Source organism: Neocloeon triangulifer, unplaced genomic scaffold (genome assembly GCF_031216515.1).
Source record: "Neocloeon triangulifer isolate White Clay Creek 2 clone unplaced genomic scaffold, ASM3121651v1 ptg000014l, whole genome shotgun sequence".
NCBI lineage: Eukaryota > Metazoa > Arthropoda > Insecta > Ephemeroptera > Baetidae > Neocloeon > Neocloeon triangulifer.
The window spans coordinates 10,286,312-10,308,744 of NW_026775556.1; the positions used below are offsets into that span (position 1 = coordinate 10,286,312).

General features: G+C 35.4%; 1 protein-coding gene across 4 annotated transcripts in view; it reads left to right on the top strand.

The window, feature by feature from the left end:
• Positions 1-22,433, top strand: part of LOC132201841 (disabled homolog 2-interacting protein) — a 98,881-nt gene that overhangs the window by 34,931 nt on the left and 41,517 nt on the right. For 2 of the 4 annotated variants that reach the window (XM_059628349.1, XM_059628347.1), the window contains exons 2-4: positions 14,967-15,109; positions 16,339-16,383; positions 18,364-18,580. In XM_059628349.1, the coding sequence (XP_059484332.1) occupies positions 14,967-15,109; positions 16,339-16,383; positions 18,364-18,580 (405 nt within the window). Of the gene's footprint in view, positions 1-14,966; positions 15,110-16,338; positions 16,384-18,363; positions 18,581-22,028; positions 22,279-22,433 lie in introns of those variants that run through there. The other 2 variants (XM_059628348.1, XM_059628350.1) reach the window with 2 other exon arrangements.

Genomic DNA, 22,433 nt, shown 5'->3' on the forward strand with positions numbered 1-22,433 from the left:
ATTATAACTAAAATTTTAACTTTGAAAATTTTAAAGTCAGATCATTTTACTAAATGAAATTTTTGATCAATATTCCTTAAGAAAATGGCCAAAATCTGCTTAACTTGTTTAATTTTTTTTTTTTTAATTCCTTGCGATTTTTTTTTTTCAATTATAATACAAGACGGAGCGAGAAATCGTAATACATTTTGAAAACTTTATTATTGAAAACATAGTGATGTACTGTGTATACATAAAAATAAATTTGGTTGAAAAATAGTTGCAATCTAATATTTAATTGGACACTGTTGACAAGTTGACGGTAAATTGTATTTTGTTTTTAATGAATAATTATATTATTTTACAAAATTTTTAAAATGCGTAATAAACATTATATCGTGGAAATAAAATTTAAAATTTACATGTAAAATTAAATACCATTATTTAATGATTTTTATATGTCATCTTAAGCCTTTTTCAATGCAAATAATTGATTGCCAAACTCTTATTTTTGCAATTTTCTTGAGCTCAATAGAATAATTTTAAAACGAGACAATCAATTTTCAATTTTCAAGTATGATCGACATTCAAGTAGGTTCTTCAAGTAGGAAATAAATAAAAATATATCTCAGTCGATCTCAATGCCTTTGAACGTTTTCCCAGGAAAAAAGGTTGGCCGGTGTCCAGCAGCATTATTTGCCGAGTTGTCCGCTGCCCCCAACCACAAACAACGCATGCATAATATCTCGCCACATGGCTCTCTTGCGCGGTTTGAATGCATTAGCGGCGAGACGCGACGAGTGAAATATCTTTCGTTAGCAAGAAAACTCTCTTGCGTATGAATATAACAGTAACTCTCTGCTCGTTTTCTCAAGACAGGCAAAAAATCAACTCACCAAAGGCGGCTGCATTATTATTTGATCCGCAATGAAAATGCAATTTTACTCTGGTTCATTAGTGTATTGAACTACTGGTGCCGCAACGAGTTCAATTACCGGTTTAATTGATTACATGTAGGTGTTACGAAACGAGTTATTCAATCGAATTCGCACAAAAAAGCGAAACGGCCACTACGATAGGATGTATAGGAGAATCCACTCGCTGATTATTAATAACGATGCACACTGAGTTAACGGTGAACGGAACCGGACAACTTTTTCTCGTCAGCGCTATAGAGAGGCGTGTGTATGTCCAATTTGTGGGTCGGACGAACGAATTCTGGTCCTTTCGCAGAGGACATTGCTTTTCCTGCGGGGCTAATGAACGACAGACAACTTCTTGCACTTAAAAATGTGTGAATGAAATTGTCGGTCACATTTAAATGCGCAGGTTTCGATTACGGGAGAGCTGTTTATTTTAGAGAAATAAGGTCAATGAACACATTTTTGGGCGGAAATTGATCTTACAGATTTGAAAAACCCGTTAAAATTTTGATTTAATTTATATCTAATAAATTTTGAATAAATCCAAGTGTTTCATCGCGACCTAACAACACCCACTCATTCACATATAAAGTTGTTTAAGTACCTTTACGATTTTTTGTTTTTTAATTTGATAAAAAGGGCAAGTTTTTTGTTTAACTCTCGACCACAATATTCTAAATATTCAGCCGGCGTGAATATTCGTCCGTCACTGTCGGAAGGAAAGTAGGCGAGACCGAGTGTTTTGAACTTTCTGCATGCATTATAATGACTTCCACATTCCATAATATCTCCCCTTTGCTCGCCGTCATATAGTTTAAAAGCAAAAAGAGCCGCGGTGCACTGCATGACACTCTTTTTTTGACCGATAATAAAAACCGACGACGTGCAATTACGGCAGCTGACCGCACATAACTGTCCTCTGGTGGTTTTCAAATTTAGAGGAAATGGAAAATAGTGCGGCTGAGAAATTCCATCATTTTTCTCTGAGACAAAATTCTCATTACGTGCGCTGCAGGATAACGTATTGAATCACGCTTCTTAATTGGAGATGGTTTTTTTTTTGCTTTCGCAGGGCACTCTAATTTTGCGCCCGTAATAACACGAGCCACGGCGTTTGATAGCTAATCTTTTTTTGCCATTTCGCACGCAGCCAGAGCAGATGAGAGAGCAATAAGAAGTAATAACAAAATCGCCGCCGTCTAGAACGTGATCGGATGCCGTGTGGACCGAATTGCTGCACGTCCGCGAACCAAGAGAAATGAACTCATGGCACACTCATTATACACACTGTACTGAGTTAGAGTGGAAACAAATGGAAATAATCTCGTAAATTATTTTATCTACATTTAAAATCTATTTAAAATAACTTTAATTTTATTTTTATTCTTTGTAAGCTCATATTTTTTAATCATTTATTATTTTTTTTTATTTTTCTTAAAAAATTTTGTTGTTTATTTTATTCATTTATTAAGTTTTGTGATACAGCCTGATAATCATTGATGTGTTTGGTGCTAACGCTAACTTTCAAATTTTTATTTTTGACAATATTAAAATAAATTTCATACATACTACTGATCATCTAATACTTAAGTAAAATCGCAACAAAGTGTATTTCTTCTCGTTTTCTTTTATTACACAATAGTTTGAAAATGAATTATTTTGAATTTATGAAATTTTGTCAATTTAAGATACATAATTTATTAAATTAGTGTGAACATTATTTAATAGACCCAAGGTGGACTAGCTACAGGATGAATAAAATGATATTACTGATTATGGGTTTTAAAATTGAAGAGTTACATTTCTTATATTTGAATTAACATAAACAAAAATTTCATGAACCAAATTTTTTTAATTCAATGAACCAAATTTTTGAACATGTCGTATTACTCAGTTGTTTAAATAAACAAAAATATGAGTCATTGGATAAAATAAAAATTGCTTTTGTTGTCAGACGCAGCTTATCCGCTCCCGGTAGCTCATTTTTCAAGCCTGATTTATACCCATTATCTCAAAATGATCGGCGCCGCTCTCATCTGGTGATTCATTGTTATGTACCCTTTCTTCCGAGCCTCAATTTTTTATTCTACATATGCTATAAATAAATCTCGAAACGCATCCATTGTTTGCGTTGATGTCCTTCTATTAATAATTACACGCTGGGTGCACCACTGAATTATGATTTATTCTCAAATCATAGATGCACTCATTTGAATAATCCGGCGGAGAGCAGGAGAAGCGAAGAAATGCAGTGCAGCAGGCGAAATCCGATAAATCACCGTTCGTGGCTCGGCCGTAATGAGGCAATAAATTTTGATTGGGTTCTCTCGAGCAACTTACTAAGCAGGGCGAATTATTCAGATGCAGCAGCCAAGAGTGCATAGTGTTCACTTGCATTCACAAGTAAGCTGACGCCATAAATTCTGCGCAAACCCGCCGAGAAGAAATTTCATGCAATTATGCAGCAACAACCAACGCTGCTTTCCACGGGTCTCCGATGCGAAACTGGAATATCAACTCGCAGATCGAATTTCAATAATTTAATATTTTAATAACAAGGTTTGTGTTTCTAATGCGAATGGCTGTTGCGTGCACCTAATGAGAATCAAAAGCTTATTTTTAATTTCGGGAGGTGAAAATCAATGTTTTTTTTTATTAAATAAATTTGCACAAGTTCATTAAAACTCTTGCTTTCGCTTTTAATTTTGACACTTTTAATATCTTTTAATTTTGTAACACACCACTTGGCTACTTTTATTTCTATAAACTTTATTTAATTCTACCATAATCGGTGATATAAGTTCCGCAATCGCCCAAACGGGTAGATTTTATCGTCCATTTGATCCCGTAACCAGTAGAAAATTAGGCCCGAGAGATAATAATTAACAAATTCCGCAACTCTCTACGTTAAAACTTTGTGAAAGGTCCGCCTCTGTCGTTCGCGGCCCATAAAAGAGCCAAGGAAGGTCTCCTGAATGCGAACCGCATTTTTATATTTGATAAATACGCCACAATAAACTAATTTATTAATAACACGGCGTGGCCGCTTAATTACTCTAATCGAAATCTGGCCCGATGGCAAGAAAAAATCGTAACAACGGCAACAAGAACTCTCTGCACAGATAACAAGTTCATTAATCACGCAGTGTAGATCGCAAAATGAGATCTTGGGAGCTCGTTATTTTTCAGCTCTGGAAAGTGAATCAGGATCATTATTTAATGAGATGACCATTGCATGGTTTTTTATTTCAATTATACATGTCAATCATCGATTTAATGCAAATCATTGTGCTAGCTGCATAGGACAAACGCTATTTTAACGAATATGCTTATGTTGATGCTAATAGTTTAACTTAAAACTAATGAATGCTTCTGGCAGAAATCTTTAAAATTTAAAAAATGCAGTAATATTTAATGTTGAATAGTTAATAAATATAAAAATAAATCGTTCAGCAAAAACTTTTTACCAATCAATTAAAAACAATAATTTTATCTTTTATTCATCGATTAAAACGCATTAATTTATATTAAAAATTAATTTGGTTTTATATTACATATTTGAAATTAAAGTTTCTAATCTAAATAAAATTTAATACACTTAGGCACTTTTTTTTGTATTTTAAAATAAAAATCTTATTAATTATAAATTAGATGTATAGAGACATTTATATTGTAAATTGTGAATTAATTCAATTTCCACAGCAGGAAATGTCACAGGATTGAATAGAGGATTATTAATTATCCTATTACCTATCAATATGAATAGTACTTATAGTTAATGATGGTCTATGAAGAGTTTTAATTTATTGAAATTAAATAGTCAAATGCACGTGGCTAGAACTGATTTCCAGATTGGCAAAAAAAAATGTAATTATCAGACCTAGCCACCGTTTGCAACACGATTTTCAGTGTCTTTCAAAGCCTTAATTTGTGTTAACTGCATTTTTTGCTCACCATCTGGATGCTCCAAATTAGGACGGCCTCCGATTAATCACTGAATCAATGACACGCTAAACCGTGAAAGATGCTTTACCGAAGCACTTTTGCGCAAAGGCTAACTCAATAATAATTGCACGTTACCTCGAATTGAACAAGTGCTGCTCATGCACGCGGTGTTTATCTCGCTCCTCGCGAATTCATAATATGTATTTTTGCAAGAGGCGTTCCTTCTGCTGTTGGCCTAATTTTTTTTATATAATGTAATAATTACGCTCGCCGGCTCCTTTCATGCAAAACTGATTTCGCCAGCCTTGTCGTGGATAATATGATAATGCTGCGTTTACAAAAATTGGTCCCACCAGTTTCATATGACATCACACACTGGCCGGACGAGTTTGCTGAATTAATAATTTCTAATCTGTATCAATCAAGTTAAAAAATTGCGATTTCACTCTTTGATCGATTTCTTGCGGTTCGAGAGCGTGCACTCGCTTTTTGTTTTGCATATTAATCACGCGAGGCGTGCAACTGAACACAGTACGTACGACATTCGTTGCTCCTCTTTGTTGATTTAGAAAGCTGTTTTTGTTCGCGAGAGACCTGCCTGTCGTCTCGACTCGAGCGAGCTTTTAATTATGCCTGCTGCGAATCGGCCGAGAGGCGGAGGATGATGAGATGAAATTCCGCCTTTGTTCAAATATTTGTTGTCTTTTCAAAGTCAAAACTTTTCAAGTCTCATCTCTCTAGAAGGAAGAAAAGCACATCCAAAAATGGTCTTGGAAAATTATAATAAATGAAAGTCAATTTATTTACAATTAATTATTATTTTTACTATTCATAAAACTTTTTGAAACCAAATTCGTGACTGAACGGCACTGACTTGAACTTTCTCAAAGGGTTCGGCCCGAGTTTTTGGCTCCGTTCCACGAAAATAATAAAAAGGCTCGTTTTGCATTCAATTTGCGAACGCTTGTGCAACGCAGAAACTCCAAATTGGCCCGGCATGAGCGAAACCGATTTTCGCTAGGCGGGGCGCTGATGGCGAGATGAATTATTACGTGCGCATGCATTCGCCAACTAGGTTCAACGATTTCTTAATCTTCCTTTGTTGGAAATCATATACAGCGCGTTCTTTCTCCGCCGCAAAGAGATCCGATTGTTACATGACGAATCTCGTGGGCTTTCGCTTGATCCGATTGATTCTCAATAAACACGCAAGCAGCGTTACATGCGAGAGCGAATGCTTTTCGATGTCCGTTTTTGGCGCCGGCCGTTCTCACAACGATTAGAATCAATGTTTTGGCTAAACATCATAACAACGTTTGTGATGTAATAGCGCGGAAAATTTATGGTCACAATTTTAGAAACTGAATGTGATTAAAATGTCAAAACGGAGTTGATATTTAACTTTGATGGAAATAAATAACAACTTAAAAGTATATGAATATTTAAATCACATAAAAACACATTTTTTTAGTATACTTTTGGTAGTGTTGTCTGGTGTTGTCTTTTTTTAAATAATTTAATGTTGTCACCTCTTCATTCAGGATAGTCAGATTTTTCCAGTTGGCTTTCTATGATATTTTTATTATTAATTACACTATAATATAAAAGATTCATAAAATCATTGTAATCATGTCTTACACATTCAGTTATTCTCAAAAAAGAAGCTTGCTCTACATTAAATAAATATTATTGCGTTGATTTTCTTGTAGCTGAATAATTGATAATTTTGGGAAAAAGTATTAAAAGCAAGTAAATCATAATTATTTGAATAATATAAAACAAAAATTATTTTAATAACAATAAAACTAAATTATTAAAAAAAAGATTTATATTTTTGAAATGAAATTATAAGCTAAAATTTAATGTTATTAACAAAAATAATTTATGGTGCACAATTGCATTTTAGCTTTGTTTTTTTAAAATATCAAAATAGTTATAGCTCTATTTATTTTACCAAGTTGCTCTCTGGACTCTCTAGCCTATGCAACGGATATTGAGGCCATTAATCGGAGAGAGCAAAACTCATTGCTTCCTTAAAAGCTCCGCGGGTGTTGATTTGAATATTGTTTCCCGAGACTAGTTTTACAGCTCGCCTGAGTGTAGCTGCGAATTTTGCAGAGTGCGGGAGTTTTTCTTTTGCTAGCACTCGGTTGTTACTCGCCGCGTGTGACATTTAGGACGAAGACGGATTTGGTTTGTTAGGCGCCGGGCATGTAAATTCATTATGTATTGAGAGTAGTGCATACACGGCAGTGTGTTTTATAATAAAAGGAGGAGTGGGAAGCAAATAACACTGGTGCGTGCGTTGTAATGGGCCGGACGGTGAAAGAGCCTTTGTGTTTGAAAATGTGAGCCGTGAATACCAGCAACACACCTTCAGCGCAGCTGTTTGACACACTAAATGTCATGGACACATACATGTGCATACAAATAGGTGGAACTCGACAAAGTACAACAATGTATTCGAAATTTAATGAAGCCTAGAATATGTAAATGTCAACTGGATTGATTTTTTTCTCAAAATTAAAATATCCTTTTCTTTATTCTGTTAAATCTTTGACCAAAGTAATCAAAATGACTTAAATAATTGCCAATCATTTTTTATATTCTATTCTCACAGAACCATCAAAAATTTCCTCATCTTTTACAAAATAACGATCAATAAAAAATATCATATTTTACAAAGGAAAAATAAATGATGTGTGTCTTTTTCATCAAATCTCAATGTTTGTGCCTCCAACGCAAAGTCATAAATAAAGAGAATTCTTCTCTTTCTGTTAAGATCTTTTTCCTGTGTGTCTTTTTATTCACTCGGAACTGTAATTCAAAAGCTCTGGAATACGTTGAAGATCAACCATGCACCTATTTATCATAAAACTGACGCCCAGCTGAGCAGACGCGGAGAAATAATCATCAGCATATAAGAGGAACACCCAAATAGGCACTTAAATCAAAACTTGACGTACTCGCTTTTTACTCCACGCTCTCGATATATTTGTTCACTTTTATTACTTCTTTTAAAGATAAATTCAGAGCGCGCGCGAGTAAAGCAGCTTTGAAGTCTTTTTTATTGTTTCGGATAGTTTGAATTATTTATGGCTTGGAAAGGGGTTTTGCTTTAGTTTTGCTCCAGATGGACCACACAGAGAATATTGCCAAACTCGAATCTTGTCGCACGTGTATAAATAAGTGGGTTAAGGTAAATACATAAATTTAATTGATTAAAAAAAAAATATCTAGAAACATTCATAACTATAAGTTTTTTAAATTTATGCATATAAAATTCACTTAAACATAGAAAACTTGTAAAAGGATATGTTCAGAAATGTTAAAAGCGTGTTAAAAGGGAAATGTATAAAACTGTTTCCCAAGACATCTTTAGAACATACGTGTGAAAAATGTTACTAATGCATGTTTGATTCCTTAAATTATGCAAATCATATTCCAAGCTCTGTTTAATCCACACAAAAACAAATCTTCCGATAACACCATCCGCTTCCTGACCGCAGGCGATTTGGAACAAAAATATCGTCTGTACGCCAGAAAAGAAAAGGGGATTTTGAACCACTGCGATGGAGCGAGCAAAGCTTTTATGCAAAGTAGTCGCCGAGATTGACCAACTCGGTGAGAGAATGAAAGAAAAAGAAACCAAAAGCCTGAGTGAGTAAATCTTGGGTGTTTGATTTCAAAAGTGGTTGTTCAATATCGTGATCGCTCCACTCTCGACTGACTCGCCGGATTGTTGTAATTTATTGGAGCATCCTGGGGAAAACGATCGCAAAAGTCCTTCGTTTTGGCAATTAATCGAGTTTTGTTCTTAATTTCCTGCTATACATCCGATTCTTATAATTAAAAAAAAAACCGAACAAGTGCTTGCCCCGTTCGCTTCTTTTGTTTACTGCTTTTGTGCTGGCTCGAGATCGAAACCAAACGAAAGTAAGGCACTGAAGTAGGTACGTCTTTTGAAATGAAAGACGGCGCAAGAAACGTGTAATCTGACAAAGAGAATGCTAATATTATTTTTTTTATTCCAGTGATTATTTTTAAACAATTTATTATTTTCGGACCAATAGAAGAGCTTAATCAAATTTATAATTAAAAATCCGTATTTTGGATTTTAAAAATATGAAAGTATTATGAAAATACGCTTCGAGAGTTAGCTATTCCATGAAAATATCACTTAATTAACAAAATGGTAAATACATTTTTAAGCCTTTTTTTGCTTGCTGCTCTTTTTTATTGAACACGATTTTCAATCCATTATACCCATTGTTGGATTGTGTGCGTGCCAGATCTATAATTAACACCCTGCTGATAAATTGCTGATTAGCTTGTGCGTCTGGGCAAACACAATTTGCCAAATGGTCGGTTGTTTGACAGAGGGCACGGTCGAATTGTGCTGGCTCCACCGACAGAGGTCAAAATCGTGAGTGCGCTGGCGATTATTGTTGTTCGAGTGAAAAGACGACGCGTGAAAGAACCTTTAGAAAACATACTCAAAAGCAAACTCCTCTATTTTCGTTTTCTCCGAAGCACGGCCGACTCTCTTCGGCTGAAATTAAATTAATAAACAGCCTCTCTGAACTGACGGAACTTTATTGTGATAACAAGTTTAAAGACCTTTTCTGCAGCCGGTTGTATAACCGGGCACTGATGGCATTTTAATTGGCCAACACATCGTTCGGCCGTAGGTATGAATTTCGGCTCCGGCTGAGCGGCACTCACAAATAATTATATCACACTACAGTTATCAAAGCTTTCCTTTTTCTAGCCTTTTTTCTTAAAAAATATAAACACACATCTATGCGTGCGAATCTCCTGAACCGTTTGAAAGATCCAGATGAATTCACCCGTGAAATTGCTGTGGAAATTAATTACTTACAAAAAAACTCATAAATTTACCAAAAACAGACAGTTTTAATTTATTGCCGAGTTTCGAAATTGAGAGATTCAATAAGGTCGAATTGCATCTGCTCATGTTTAATTCATGAATTTTTAAAATCATATTCCATTAAGCTGGAAACATGAAGAGTCACACCGAAGGGACACGTTTCATTTTCAAAACGAAGGTTAATGCAATTTTCAACAATTTTTATAATTGATCACGCACCTTGGGCTCACGCACTGCAAAACTTGACTAATTGCACCGAATTCGCTCGCCAACCGTGAAAAAGCCGCATATCTGAATAGACACTTTTCACTTTTTACCTCGAACCGCTGCGTTCAACAGATCAGCACAAAGGAAGGCTGCGTGAGTTGTAAACCGACTTGATTTGCCCGTAATAGTCAAGTTCTCTTTCAAATCCTTTGCAACGCACCTTTTGCGTGTTGCCAAAGTGAGAATGGAATTATCATTGTTGTATAATCCGCCTGCTCGTCATGAGTAATAAGTTCGTTCACCTGAACGTACATGCTGAAAATAATGTCATATTAGTGCTTGTTTTTGATGAAAGGAGAAGCAATAGCGTGAATTTTTGTAGAGTTATTCTATTAAAATGGAGAGTAATTTCCCTGTAAAAAGATGCACTGCGGTTTAGCCACAAAGAGTGAATCGCTCCACTTTTTATTTATTGCAAAAACTGCATTTGTGGTTTAATTTAGAACATAATACATCAAACAGCCCAAAAAAATTATTTTCGCTTTACTACCATAGAAGTGACGGAGAATGAAACAAAAAAATAATTAATAATTGCATTTTTTTTTATTCAACAAGAAAATTATTAATTCCTCAATATTATACTAATTTCTAAGAAAAAAATTAAAAACCGATCATAATAAGCCTTTAAAATGAAAATTTATGCAAACATTGCTAATAAAATTTCTAACTTGGATCGTTGGTAGTTCTTACTGTGAGAGATAAAAAAGAACAACTTCATTGCCAAATGCCAGAACAATTTAATAATGCTCTTAATTAGCCACATGATTGTCTTCTTTGTCAGTGTTTATTTTTTTCTCACAAGCCGTATCATTAAAATTGTACACATCAATCGGTGTTTATAATGAACAAAATTACAGCATTTATGTCTAAAGAAGTCTCGATTAAGAGCGGCGCGCCTGTATTCTTAAGGAAATCCAGCCTCCATCCATTCATTTACCATAAACGTGATGAGTGGGTCAGTGGCGGTGATGAGAAAAGACCGCGACTCTCTGGCGATGACCGTGTTTCTTTCTTTCTCCTAGAGATGCGAAATAAAGTACCGAGAGAGCGCAATGAATAATCGAGGCGCGCTTCCAATTACGAGCGAACGTGGCCATTACCTCGCGTAAACATAGATTCAAAAGTGGTCTCTCATCTCGCCTAAGGTTCTCTACTCTCTAACACCCGTTATTTCTGTCTTTGGGCAGCTGCATGTGAATTAAAGAAGGATCGTCTGCCGCACAGGATAATGGAAAATCGGACTCGTTCAATTCTCTGCTTGTCTCAAGAGGTCTCTTTGTCTGCAGGCAGACTGTGGAGTGCATTTGATTTTGTTCAACTGCGGTATTCATTATATTGTAGTTTTCAATTCCTTGTAAATGAATTTCTAGAGCACGAAATGATATATTGTTTTTAAAAACTCTAATTATTACAATAGAGGCTGTTTCTCTTCGCTTTAAAAATACTTTTTTTTCAACCCCTTATTTGTTGTTTTCATAAAATGAAAGCATTTGAAAAAATTTAAAACATAAATTCTTATTTATAACAAAATTTATGTTAGAAAAATATTTGGGTGATTTAAATTTTTCAAAGTAATTTAAAGTATCACACAGATATGGTGGTGTCGTTTACATAACTGTTTTTTTCTCTTTGAATTCATTCCATCGCAGAGCTTCATGTGGAATAGTGAATGAGACATAAAAATGCTTGTCTATTAATGTGTAGATAACTTCGGGGCTAATAGTAAAAAAGCCGTTTTAAGACTTCTCGCGCGGCACCCATATTCATGTAACATTATGCAAAATCGTCATCATTCATTCCCAAGGCACGATATTTATGGCCATCGCGGCCGGTTGACTAACATTCCCGACTTTCGAGCGTGCAACAAACTGGAGGACAAAATAATTTATTGGGTTTCTGCTTCTCACAGCCCGGGCGCGCAATATAAAAATCATGAACAAATATGCGGCCTGGTTTTGAGCCAAACTTTGACACGACCGCTCGTTCCCTCAGATGTGATATGTTTGAGGTGCATAAATTTCGAGAAGAGGGCACTTTTGGGAGATGTGAAAATGTACCGAGAGAAGAGACGAGCGCGTACTTGGCCGAATCGTGATGTCATTTGCATTGCAAATAGAGTTGCGTGCGTGTTGGTCCTGGAAAAATTGCCAAGATGCAAAATACTGTAAGCGTATGGATTTATTTTAATGTTGTAAAAAGTCATTGCTATATTAAATAAATAAATTATAAAAGTAATTATTTTACTAGTGAGTTATTTATCGAATTTTTCATATATCTTTGTATTATTTTAAAATTACAATTCAGATTTTTTTTTTATAAAAATCAGATTTATTAAATTTTATATTTAAGCGGTTTTTGCTAATCGCAGTAAATAAAATTTTTGTTCCTTGTTTTCATACAATAAATTAATTTTATTAATAAAAGTTCACCGATGAAGATACCAATTATATTTCAATGTTACCAAAAATAATTCTTGGTTCCTCAGCTGCGCTAGTTCTGTATCATTGTAATAACTAAGTAAATTCACTGTATAGTAAAACTTAATCTTAAGAGTTTATTGTAAGTTAAAATGATACAATTGATACATAAAAGGAACATAGATTTTTTACATGTAATAAAGTTTAATTTTTCCAATTTTTCTATGAAATAATTTATGGGGCGAAGTTCCCCTTGATGCCTTTATTAAAACGCAAATAGCATTTTTGCAACTTACTGCAAAATGTGCCTTTCTGTTAAATAAAAATATATTTAAAAAGGGCACGCAATCTAAAAAGAATTAGTTACTTTCATTGGATGGCACTAGATTCAGCGTATCGTCATCATTTCTAATGAAAAATCCGACTTTCGCATTTAATTTTGTAATAAAAAACAAACTTCTGACGAAAACGAAATCCATCGCTATCAAGCCGCGAAAATCGCGCTCGCAACCTTTTCAGCTGCCTCTCGTTTTCGGCTCGCATAAAATTTGATGGATGCAAACTGGTAGGTGGCATTTTGCTCTTGTGATGTGACTTACGGAGAGATGGGCTCTCCGCAGACAAGGAAGACGTTGGCGCGCACGGGTCAAAAGGCCATCGAGTGACGTCACAATGGACCCGAGAAAATTGGTGGCCAGGGACGAATCACTCGAAAGATGCGTAGCCAGCACTCGCGAAATTAAATGACACTGCAGATGCCGAAATTGGACTCTCTCTAGAAGAACAAATTGCTTTTGCTCGCACCGCTGAGCCAAAGAGAGACGTCTTCATTTTGCTCACCGCGTGCCGATCAAACCGCGAATTCAAAAATTAATTGATCATAAGAGAGAGTTGCAGTTGCTTGCATGGAGGATCAATTTTCTTTTGTCTGGGCTCGGAAATTGCTACGGAGGAAATCGCTGTTGTGACCTAAGGAGATTCCCATTCTATTATTTGAGTGAGGCCTCATGATGTGTGTCAATCGCCAAAGGAACAAATTGTTCCTCTAATTAAAAAAAATGAATAAATAAAAATACAAAGAGCATAATTGTAATACAAAATGATGCTCAAATTGAAATAAAGACTTGATTTGTGTAAAAATATACTATAAATTAGCATACTAAATTAAAAATCTTAATTATTAAAATAATAATAATTTCTACAAGTTACAAGTTTTATAAAATAAAACTTTTTATACTTATTTAAAAGTTTTGTTTTTGGTAATTATTTGCTGTATTTATCATTTTTTTTTATTTTTAATGCTTAATTTCACAACAAAATAACATTTTATATTTAAAAAAATCTTTCAAAATATTTTTATTTAAATTTTGGGTATTAAAATAATCTGAAGTGAAGTTAACTTTCATTATTTGTTAAATCTAGAGACCATTTTAATTATTTACCACCACTTCTAGTGAATTACAAATTATTTGAAATTATGCCATCATTTCTATTTCATTATGTGCACTCCCTTCAATTATTTTGGCCCAAACCTTCACCATACGCTCGCATCTGCTGACCATCTCGCTAAATTTTGCCCTGGAGAAAAAGCCACGCGCTCGCATCACCGGCTGCTGCTTTTTTTTCTGCGAAGCCATTTTTCAATGTGGGCCACGCGCGAAATAAGCAAATAGCATTCAAAGCGTGCTCTAGTTTGGTCCGAGTAGCGACAAATAAAATGTGTACTGTTAGAGACAGGCCCTAGTCAAATCCACGCTCACTTTTGCGACACAGTAGAATTCATTATTTTCAACTCTGTGAGTCACAGCAAACGCTCCAACGAGTTCATTTTTGAGGCCGAAATCGAGCGATGGCAACCTTCACGCACTGCTAATCAGGCAAAAGTCGCTTTTTTATTTTATTTTTTTAAGTGAGAGAGTAATTCAAGTAAGTCTCGCGTTTTAATCGTGTCGGTCGACGCGTATCAGATTAATTGAGAACTTATCGTGCCTGGCGCGAGCGAAATCGGATACAGGATGCACGGGGAAAAAATGCGAAATTCGATATTTGGTCCCGCTCGACTTGAGTTTCATTTTTCGGCTGGCGAAAGACATAATATTATGCGTTCGTGACTCGAGTCCCTGAATGCAAAAAGCTGTTTGTTTAATGAACGCTGAACTCTTGTCAGAATAATTGAGTAAGAAATTGAAGCGCGTCACTGCAATGAGTCAGAACAAAAAAAAGTATTATAGAAAATTATCCAGTGGAGTTTCAAATGTGATAAATTTTCAAACAATAAATTTAATCATCAAAAAATAAATTTATAATGAAATTTCTATCCCTTCCTGCAACAAAACTTTGGAACTTTTCGAAATATTGCAGCAAATTGTTTGAATTTTTTTTATCAATTACAAGTTTTACTGTCTAAAAAATATATTTTGAATTTTAAAAGATTCCTGAATATTATTTTATATTTATTTAAAAAAATCATTTTTCAAGCAAATGTTCCCTGATAAGAACTTTTTTTTAAACAATGAATTGCAACTTTTGTTATTTCTGTTTCAGATAAAGATCCTCAAATCGGACATCGGGCAGCGGGAAACGTGAAGAATGACCGAGGTGTCAGTCTGGTATCCTGGGAGCCCTTTTTCTGCGTCCTCTTGCAAGATGAGCAGACCTTTACGGCGTACAGAAGCGAGGAGATGGCTGTAAGTACCGCATCACCCGGTTTCATAACCAGGAGTTAATTTCAATCGATCAACTCAATTAAACACAGTCTCGGCCGGTTTGAATTATTAGACGATGCTCTTCCGATTAGTTGATTGCAGCGGTTCGTGTTTATTGATAATTAGCACCTCTAATGCGCCGTGTGTTTCAACATGCCGACGGTTCATCGACCGAGAGCACCCAGAGTGTGCATTTGAGCATGCTGCAAGTTGAAACTTGTCCGTAAAAGGAAGGATACAACAGAAAAATTTATACAATTTTACTCGGAATCTCTTCTGCTTTAATTCCCACCGCATCTGTTGGACGTTGGAACAAAGATGGGTGTGCAACAACAATTATTGTTTTATGTACAATTCTTCACATTGCAGAGTTACGTCAGGTCCGCTCATCTTACAATTAGTTGCTATTGCAAGGCGGTTTAATTAATTACACTTCTTCTTGGTGAATTGCGCGCTCACTTATAATCACCGCCTTAATAATAAATTAATGCAGCTCGCCCGAGCACCACATTTCTCTCCGTCTAGTTTCTGTGTTTTTATTCTCACTCTCGCTACATGAGTTTGCACAAGCAATGGTTGTGGATTATTTATTGCTGCTTTGCGAGTTGCCAAAGCAGGTTCTTGCAAAAAATTCAAGTAAGAAATGTGCCAAAGGTGTAATTATAAATAAATTAAAATTTATGCTTGGTACTTCTCAAACGAGACTAATGAATTTCTATTTTGTGAATTGTAAAATTAATTAATTAATAATTGGCACCTTTTAGCAATAACATTTTAATTAATTAACTCCTGATTAATAAATTAAAATACTTTAAAATGAATTGAGGAACTTCTCATCAAGTAGAACTAATTAAATTCTAACTTCTAACTACTTTTTAATGCTTGAATATTTTTTTTAAATTATGCATTATCAATTCTGGAATTTCTTAACAAAAAAAATAATGAGATCAAAACACTTATTTTTGGTGATGCACTCAAAATAAATCAGGAAAAAAACCCGAAAATTCGCATGGAATCAAGGTTAATGTTAAACTAACAACTCTTACGTTGCACATTTTAGGTACGAAAACACCGCCTGATAAATGATAGTTGCAATAATTATTATATGACTAATCAAATTCGGTTGTGGAAAAAAATCTCCGCACCCAAATACAACACAAACCCTTGTAATTAACCAACTAATTAACTGCGGATCTGTCGTTCTGTCACAGATATTTCCTGGGACTCCGACACGGCCCCGCTTTCCTCATTTCAAGGTATTCTTTCTCTCTCTCTTTGTGTCTTTCTCTGGCTGCATTTTTCACGGCCTTTGGCGTTGTATTAACTGCATGCGTTTGCACTTTGTGTGGTCTTTGCTTACACTTATAAATGTATCTGCTAGATTAGATAGCCGCGCGTATCTCGTCGTTTTTTTAATCCTTTGCATCTCCTGCATTGTTTCATCTCGTCGCGAGTTACATCCTCGTGAATTTACAGCCGCTCGCAGCAGACAATTGTTTTGAGCCCATGTGCCATTCTTGTAATATGATAATTTTTTATCTACGCTGCTGGCTCCTTTGCTTGACTAATGGTGCTGCATCACGCTAGATACACGGCTGGTTAATTGTTTTTATTATGTACGGAGGCGAGACAAATGACGACAGGCAATTGAAATTTATGCCTTTTATACGAAGACGTTATTTGTGCTGAATTAATACCGCGACTCCATTCAAATGTGATGTTTGTGGGCAGGAAAAAATTATGTTTGATGCCAGCCATTCATCCTCATCTTTACAATTACGTCATTATTATCAAACAGGAAGTATATAATTGCTATTTACTTTATTTAACCATTTATAAGCAATCAATCAAATAATTTTTTTACAATTTTTAAACAATCTTGGGAAATCTCAAGGCAATTGCATGTTTATTTTATTATCCGGCTGATTTAAATCTCGGTCGGATTTTATATGAAAGTGACTTTTGACGCTGGTAATGCACTGGGAATTGTAATAAAAATAAATCCCTCGTCCTTGAGCAGCAACTTTACCGACTGCGATTGTTTTCCGCATGAATGCCTTTCGCGCAAAACAAGCCCCGGCCGGCTCGAGTTACCCTTCTGTGCACCATTCGGAAAAGAAAAATCCCAGCAAGTTTGGTGAATCGCGCGCCAACCGTCTCGGCTGAAGCCTTAAAAATTGCCCTGCGGTTTGTTTGTCGCTCCTGGCTTCGCATAAAGCCTTCGTACTCTTTTATTTCTTGCTTGCCGCGCGATGAGATCATACAAGACAGACTGCGCGGATTGCCAATGTACACTTACCATGGAGCACTTGCTTGCTCCTTCCCTCTGCATAAAAACTTTCTATGTTTCAATCCGTTTCATTCTGTTTTATTTTTATTTTATGAATGCATGCAATTTATTTATTTTATTCACGTGTGTAAGAAGTTACAATTTTTAAATAATTTTGGTTCACAAAATATTATTATTATTATTATTATTACGTTTAATTCCTTTGTACTGAAAAATTTATTCAACTTGTATCCAGAAGGGTAACAAATATGAATAAATTTGATAATTTTTCCGCTTACAATTAGCTTTACTCTTAATTTTTGGTTTCTAGGAAGGATGAAGTAAATGTTGTTGGAAATTCAAATCGTTGCATGAATCTCATGAGATGTTTTGTCCAAACATTGTGATTTTTTTTTATCTTGATAATATTTCATTTTTACGTTATGGATTTTCATAGATTTCTCTGGAATTTTTCTAGATTAAAATTTTATTAAATTATAATTTAGTTCACCTCAAACTGACAAAACACTAACTCCACTGAATAATTTTTTTGAATCAACGTATAATATTATATTTATTAGTAAATGGCAAAACCATCTATTTATTTTTGTTTATAATAAAAAATAAATTATTTTTTTTATAGTATTTTCATTCTATTGCATTATGTAAAGGTTGTCTAAAATCTAAATGAAATTAAATTAAAATGATATAGTTTCATATATATACTTATAAATAAACAAATAATAAAGTTAAAAAACTAAAAGGAATTGAAAAAACATTTGTTTAAATTGATTAATTTTTGTTTTATTTTTAACTAAGTTTAAATGAATTGCTAAAAAATTATGTCAAACTTCCATATGTGCCAGTTAATTGTAGCTTCGTTGACCTGTGTCATGCTCTTTGGCCTTCTCACTGCCCCCAGCTAATTCCAAGCACTCACAGCTGACCCTTGCCCTTTGACCCGCAGATCGGCGACTCGTTGTTCGTGGACCTGCCGAGGGTGCGACTCGACGGCGGCGCGAAGGCGTTCAGACAGCGTTGGGGTTACGACCCTTGTCCGCCACCCCCGCTGCTCGAAGAGGAGGAAGGTGTCATCCCTGAGGGCGACGAGGACGAGGACAGCAGCGTTGCTGACTGCACATCGCTCAGGGAAGAGGGCTACATGTACGTCGCATCTCCTGCAGGTGAGTACCATTTTAAATTGACAGGGAAGAAAAAAATGATTGATTAGATTCGTGGAGTGAGAATTTAATTTAATTATTACCTGGATATGTTTTTGAACTGTTTTAAATTTTAATTTATTTTTTTAAACTAATCTAGTTTATAAGAAAAGTACAAAAAAAAATCTAATTAAGGTTTTTCTAATTGAGAAACAATTTAATTTCATACAAACTACTTCATTCATATATGAGCTTCGAATAAAATAAACCCTGCTCTACAACAATTTGCTTTATTTTGTCAGATAGGTTAAAAATTTTAAGTTGCGCAATGTGCATTTTCTAATTTCCTGAATAGAATATCATTGCAAATGAAAGCACGCGATCCGGGATCAAAGACAAGCACTGCCCTCTTGATTGCACAGCCTACGTGCTGCCTCTGTTAAGTCTGTTACATGATTGTGTCTTTTTCTTTTTTGTGTGTATTTTCCACTGCGGATAAAACGAGAGGACGAATCTTGACTCTCATCTCGAATTTCTTCGCCGTCGCCTTACATAAAGAGAAACACGCGTGCTCCTGCGAAAATGTGCGCGCCGAGTAATTTTATATCTTGCGCCACCTTTTCTGCTGCCGCGAGCACTTTCCTCCGACGAGACGGAAAGTGGCTCTGCAAACTGCTCGACACGTCTGCGGCGCAGGTTGCATACCCAACCGACAAGAAGTCTGCGTGCTGATTCGAAGCGACCTCTATTACGACGAAACTCGCAGTGGCGCACTGCTTCGCACAGAGAATACGCGATTTGTGTGTTACGTTTTACGAGACATGTTTTGCAATGAAATAAAGAAAATAGAATAATGTAATAAAATATTTTTCTAGCACGAAAGTAAATATTTCAATTTTATAACATATGCATTAGTTTTTCAGTCCGGATATATATAATTTTTTTTAATCACAAGAGGCTCTAAATTTAAACTTATCGAAAGTAAAAGATACAGCAGTAACATGATATTTTTTTATTGTTTGTGTAAAATACATCTTAAAAATTTAAAAAATTTATTTAATTTTCATAATTATTGTTTTTATTTAGATTTTTCGGCAATTACTAAAAATTAGTATTATCTTATTATAGTTCTTTACACAAGCTGTTAAATAAAATTTTTATAGAATAAATTTTGGCAATGTTAGATTTTATTAGTATCAACCTTTATGAAAATTACTTTCCTTTATGAATTTCCTTTTTTTAATTTAAATATTAATTTAGATTTATTATTCATATCCTTATCTAATATTCGCCTTGCTATAAATATCTCTTAATGCGCCTAATCGCTAAATCTGTGTCCTTCTAGAGCCAATATATCCTCTGATGCCAAAAATGGCAAGACCGAAATAGACATGAAACCTATCAAACTAAAAGGAGGATGAAAAATAGATTGGCAAGAGATGAAAGCGGCGCCTGAAGAAAGAGCGAATTAATCGGATTTCGTGGCCGGCAGTGTATGTCCTGTCAGCGCTGCGCGTATAACTCAAAACCCATCACAGCCTCTCTTTCGTCGACGAACAATGCGGCTTGATTATGAGTCTGCTTTTGTATGCGGTCCGGGTTGAAACGTGCTCGGATGCGAAATAGGAAGCGGCTTTGGTTGAGCCGTATTTGGCTCATTTGCGATTAGCACGCAGTCGATTCGGCGTCACCCGACTCAAAATGGAAATAATGGGGCAATGACTCGCTCGACACCTTTCTCGGAAGCTCAGATTCAAATTTCGTAAAATTCAAGACAAGAAAGAATAGAATAATATAGACATGAAAAAAATGCAACCAAAACAAAAATTAGAGCTCGCATGAGCACCGTTTTTTGGTCCCGAGATCGAATTTCTCTCATTTTTGTCTCACTTGATCGAAAACCACTCGCATTTAACGGAACTTCTTGTGCTGGAAGTAAAAATCAAGACGCAAAAACTCGCTTGATATTCTGCAACCAACTTTGAAAATGTTGGTGAAATCAGCAGCTTTTTTGCCGGGCACTCTCCGGCTGATAATCTTGCGGTTTCCTTGCGGGTCACTCGAGCGGTTGAGTCAAGACAGTTTTTAATATGGCGATTGCGACATTTGTTGCTTTTGATAAAGAAAAAAATATGTGCAACCAACCAAATCCCGTTGACAAGCGCGATGACAGCAATTACAATTTCGGCGCCGAATAACGCAGATTAAACAACGGCCACTTGAAAACATAGAGATGAGGAATGATAGCATCTGTGTGTGGAGTGGTGGAGAAAGGAAAAGATTACACGCGACGCTCTGTTATATTGACACAATGGCAACTGTAATATATAAATTTACGCAATCACTGTAGCTTCAACATACGCGTATAATATTGTTGAAAGCAAAAGAAATACTCGTCTGCTTTTTTCTCTCTTTTTGTGTTGGTTTTCCATCTCCGTCGGGTAAAAAGCGTACAGAGTTGGCGTTATTTCCATTTCCTCTCTGCTTTTGTATCGTTTTTCTGAATCAAAATTGCACTGCAAACAATGGAAATGGCAGAAAATGGCTTGGGAGAGAGCTGGTCGCCGTTCCCACGACGGCGTAATTACAGCCAGTTGTGATTAAGATAATACGCAATAATTTTATTAATTACAAAATAAAAATTAACCATTATCAACACAAATATTTATAAATTTATAAGAACTTTTCATTATTTTTAATTTTGTATTTTATATATTAAAATTTTAGCAATCATTAAAAGTAATATTATGAATAAGTTTTATTTTAAAAATTTATTTTACAGCGTTTAAATAATACAGCTCAATAAAAGTTTCGAATATATATTAATTAATATAGATAGATTCCTGCATAATGTAATACTATCAGATTTACCAATGCATAACAACCTACACAGTGTGCCTTGATCTGTAATTGTAATTATTATAATATGAAAAAAATTTGTTTTTACTGTACCTTACAGTTGCAAATAATATTTATAACAAACATTATACTAATTTAATACCATTTTTTATTACTCTTAAAAATTTGTTGATACGCAATAATGCAAAGAGTAAATTGTAAAAAGAAAAATATCTATCAATGTAGAGAATTACTGTTTTAGCGTGAGAGGAACTTCGCAATTAGGGAAATTTACGAATTGCTGCTTGACGCATGTGCACTGGTTAGTCATGTTTCTCTCATCGTCGACCAGCACATTATTCAAATAAAAAGGACGCGCGTGTGTTTTATTGTTTCTTTGTCAGACACTGCATACTTTCCTCGCGCACTATCAAGAACAAACGAATCAAACGCAGTCATCATCGCTCTGTATGCAAATGTCTTCGCCCTCCCTCCGTCCGCCGAGCAAACGATTTTTTTCTTCTCCGAGCGCCGATCATCATCGTCTTTATCAGTGTAATTGCGTTCTCGCATCATTTGCAACACGTGAGTCGACGAGGGCACCATCTCGTCCACATTGTGCACATAGGCGTGGGCCCGACGTCGTGTCAAGACTTCCTTCCTTTGTTTTGCCGGCCCGAGTTCCTCCTTCTCCTCCTCCTCATCACCATCAGTCGGGCTGAGCACCACTCGCCTCCACCGGCGTTTTTGGAGCTGCTCGCCAAATGCAGCGCCAGTTGGTCTTTCGTCTCTTTTTAGTGCGTTTGTCTTCGGCGTGAGTTACGACCGACGGCTCGATTCCTCAATTTGGATTTTCGGAAGTGCGTCCGTCGACCAGCAGCGAGGTGTGTCCACGGATTTTCTTTATTACTCAATTTTCCGCTGTCCACAATATTTTTACTTCAAATGAGCGATTTTGTATTTTTTAATTTTTTAAAATCTGTGTGTGTCCTTTATTAAAGTGATTTGCTTTTATGACGATTTCATTTGCATATTATGA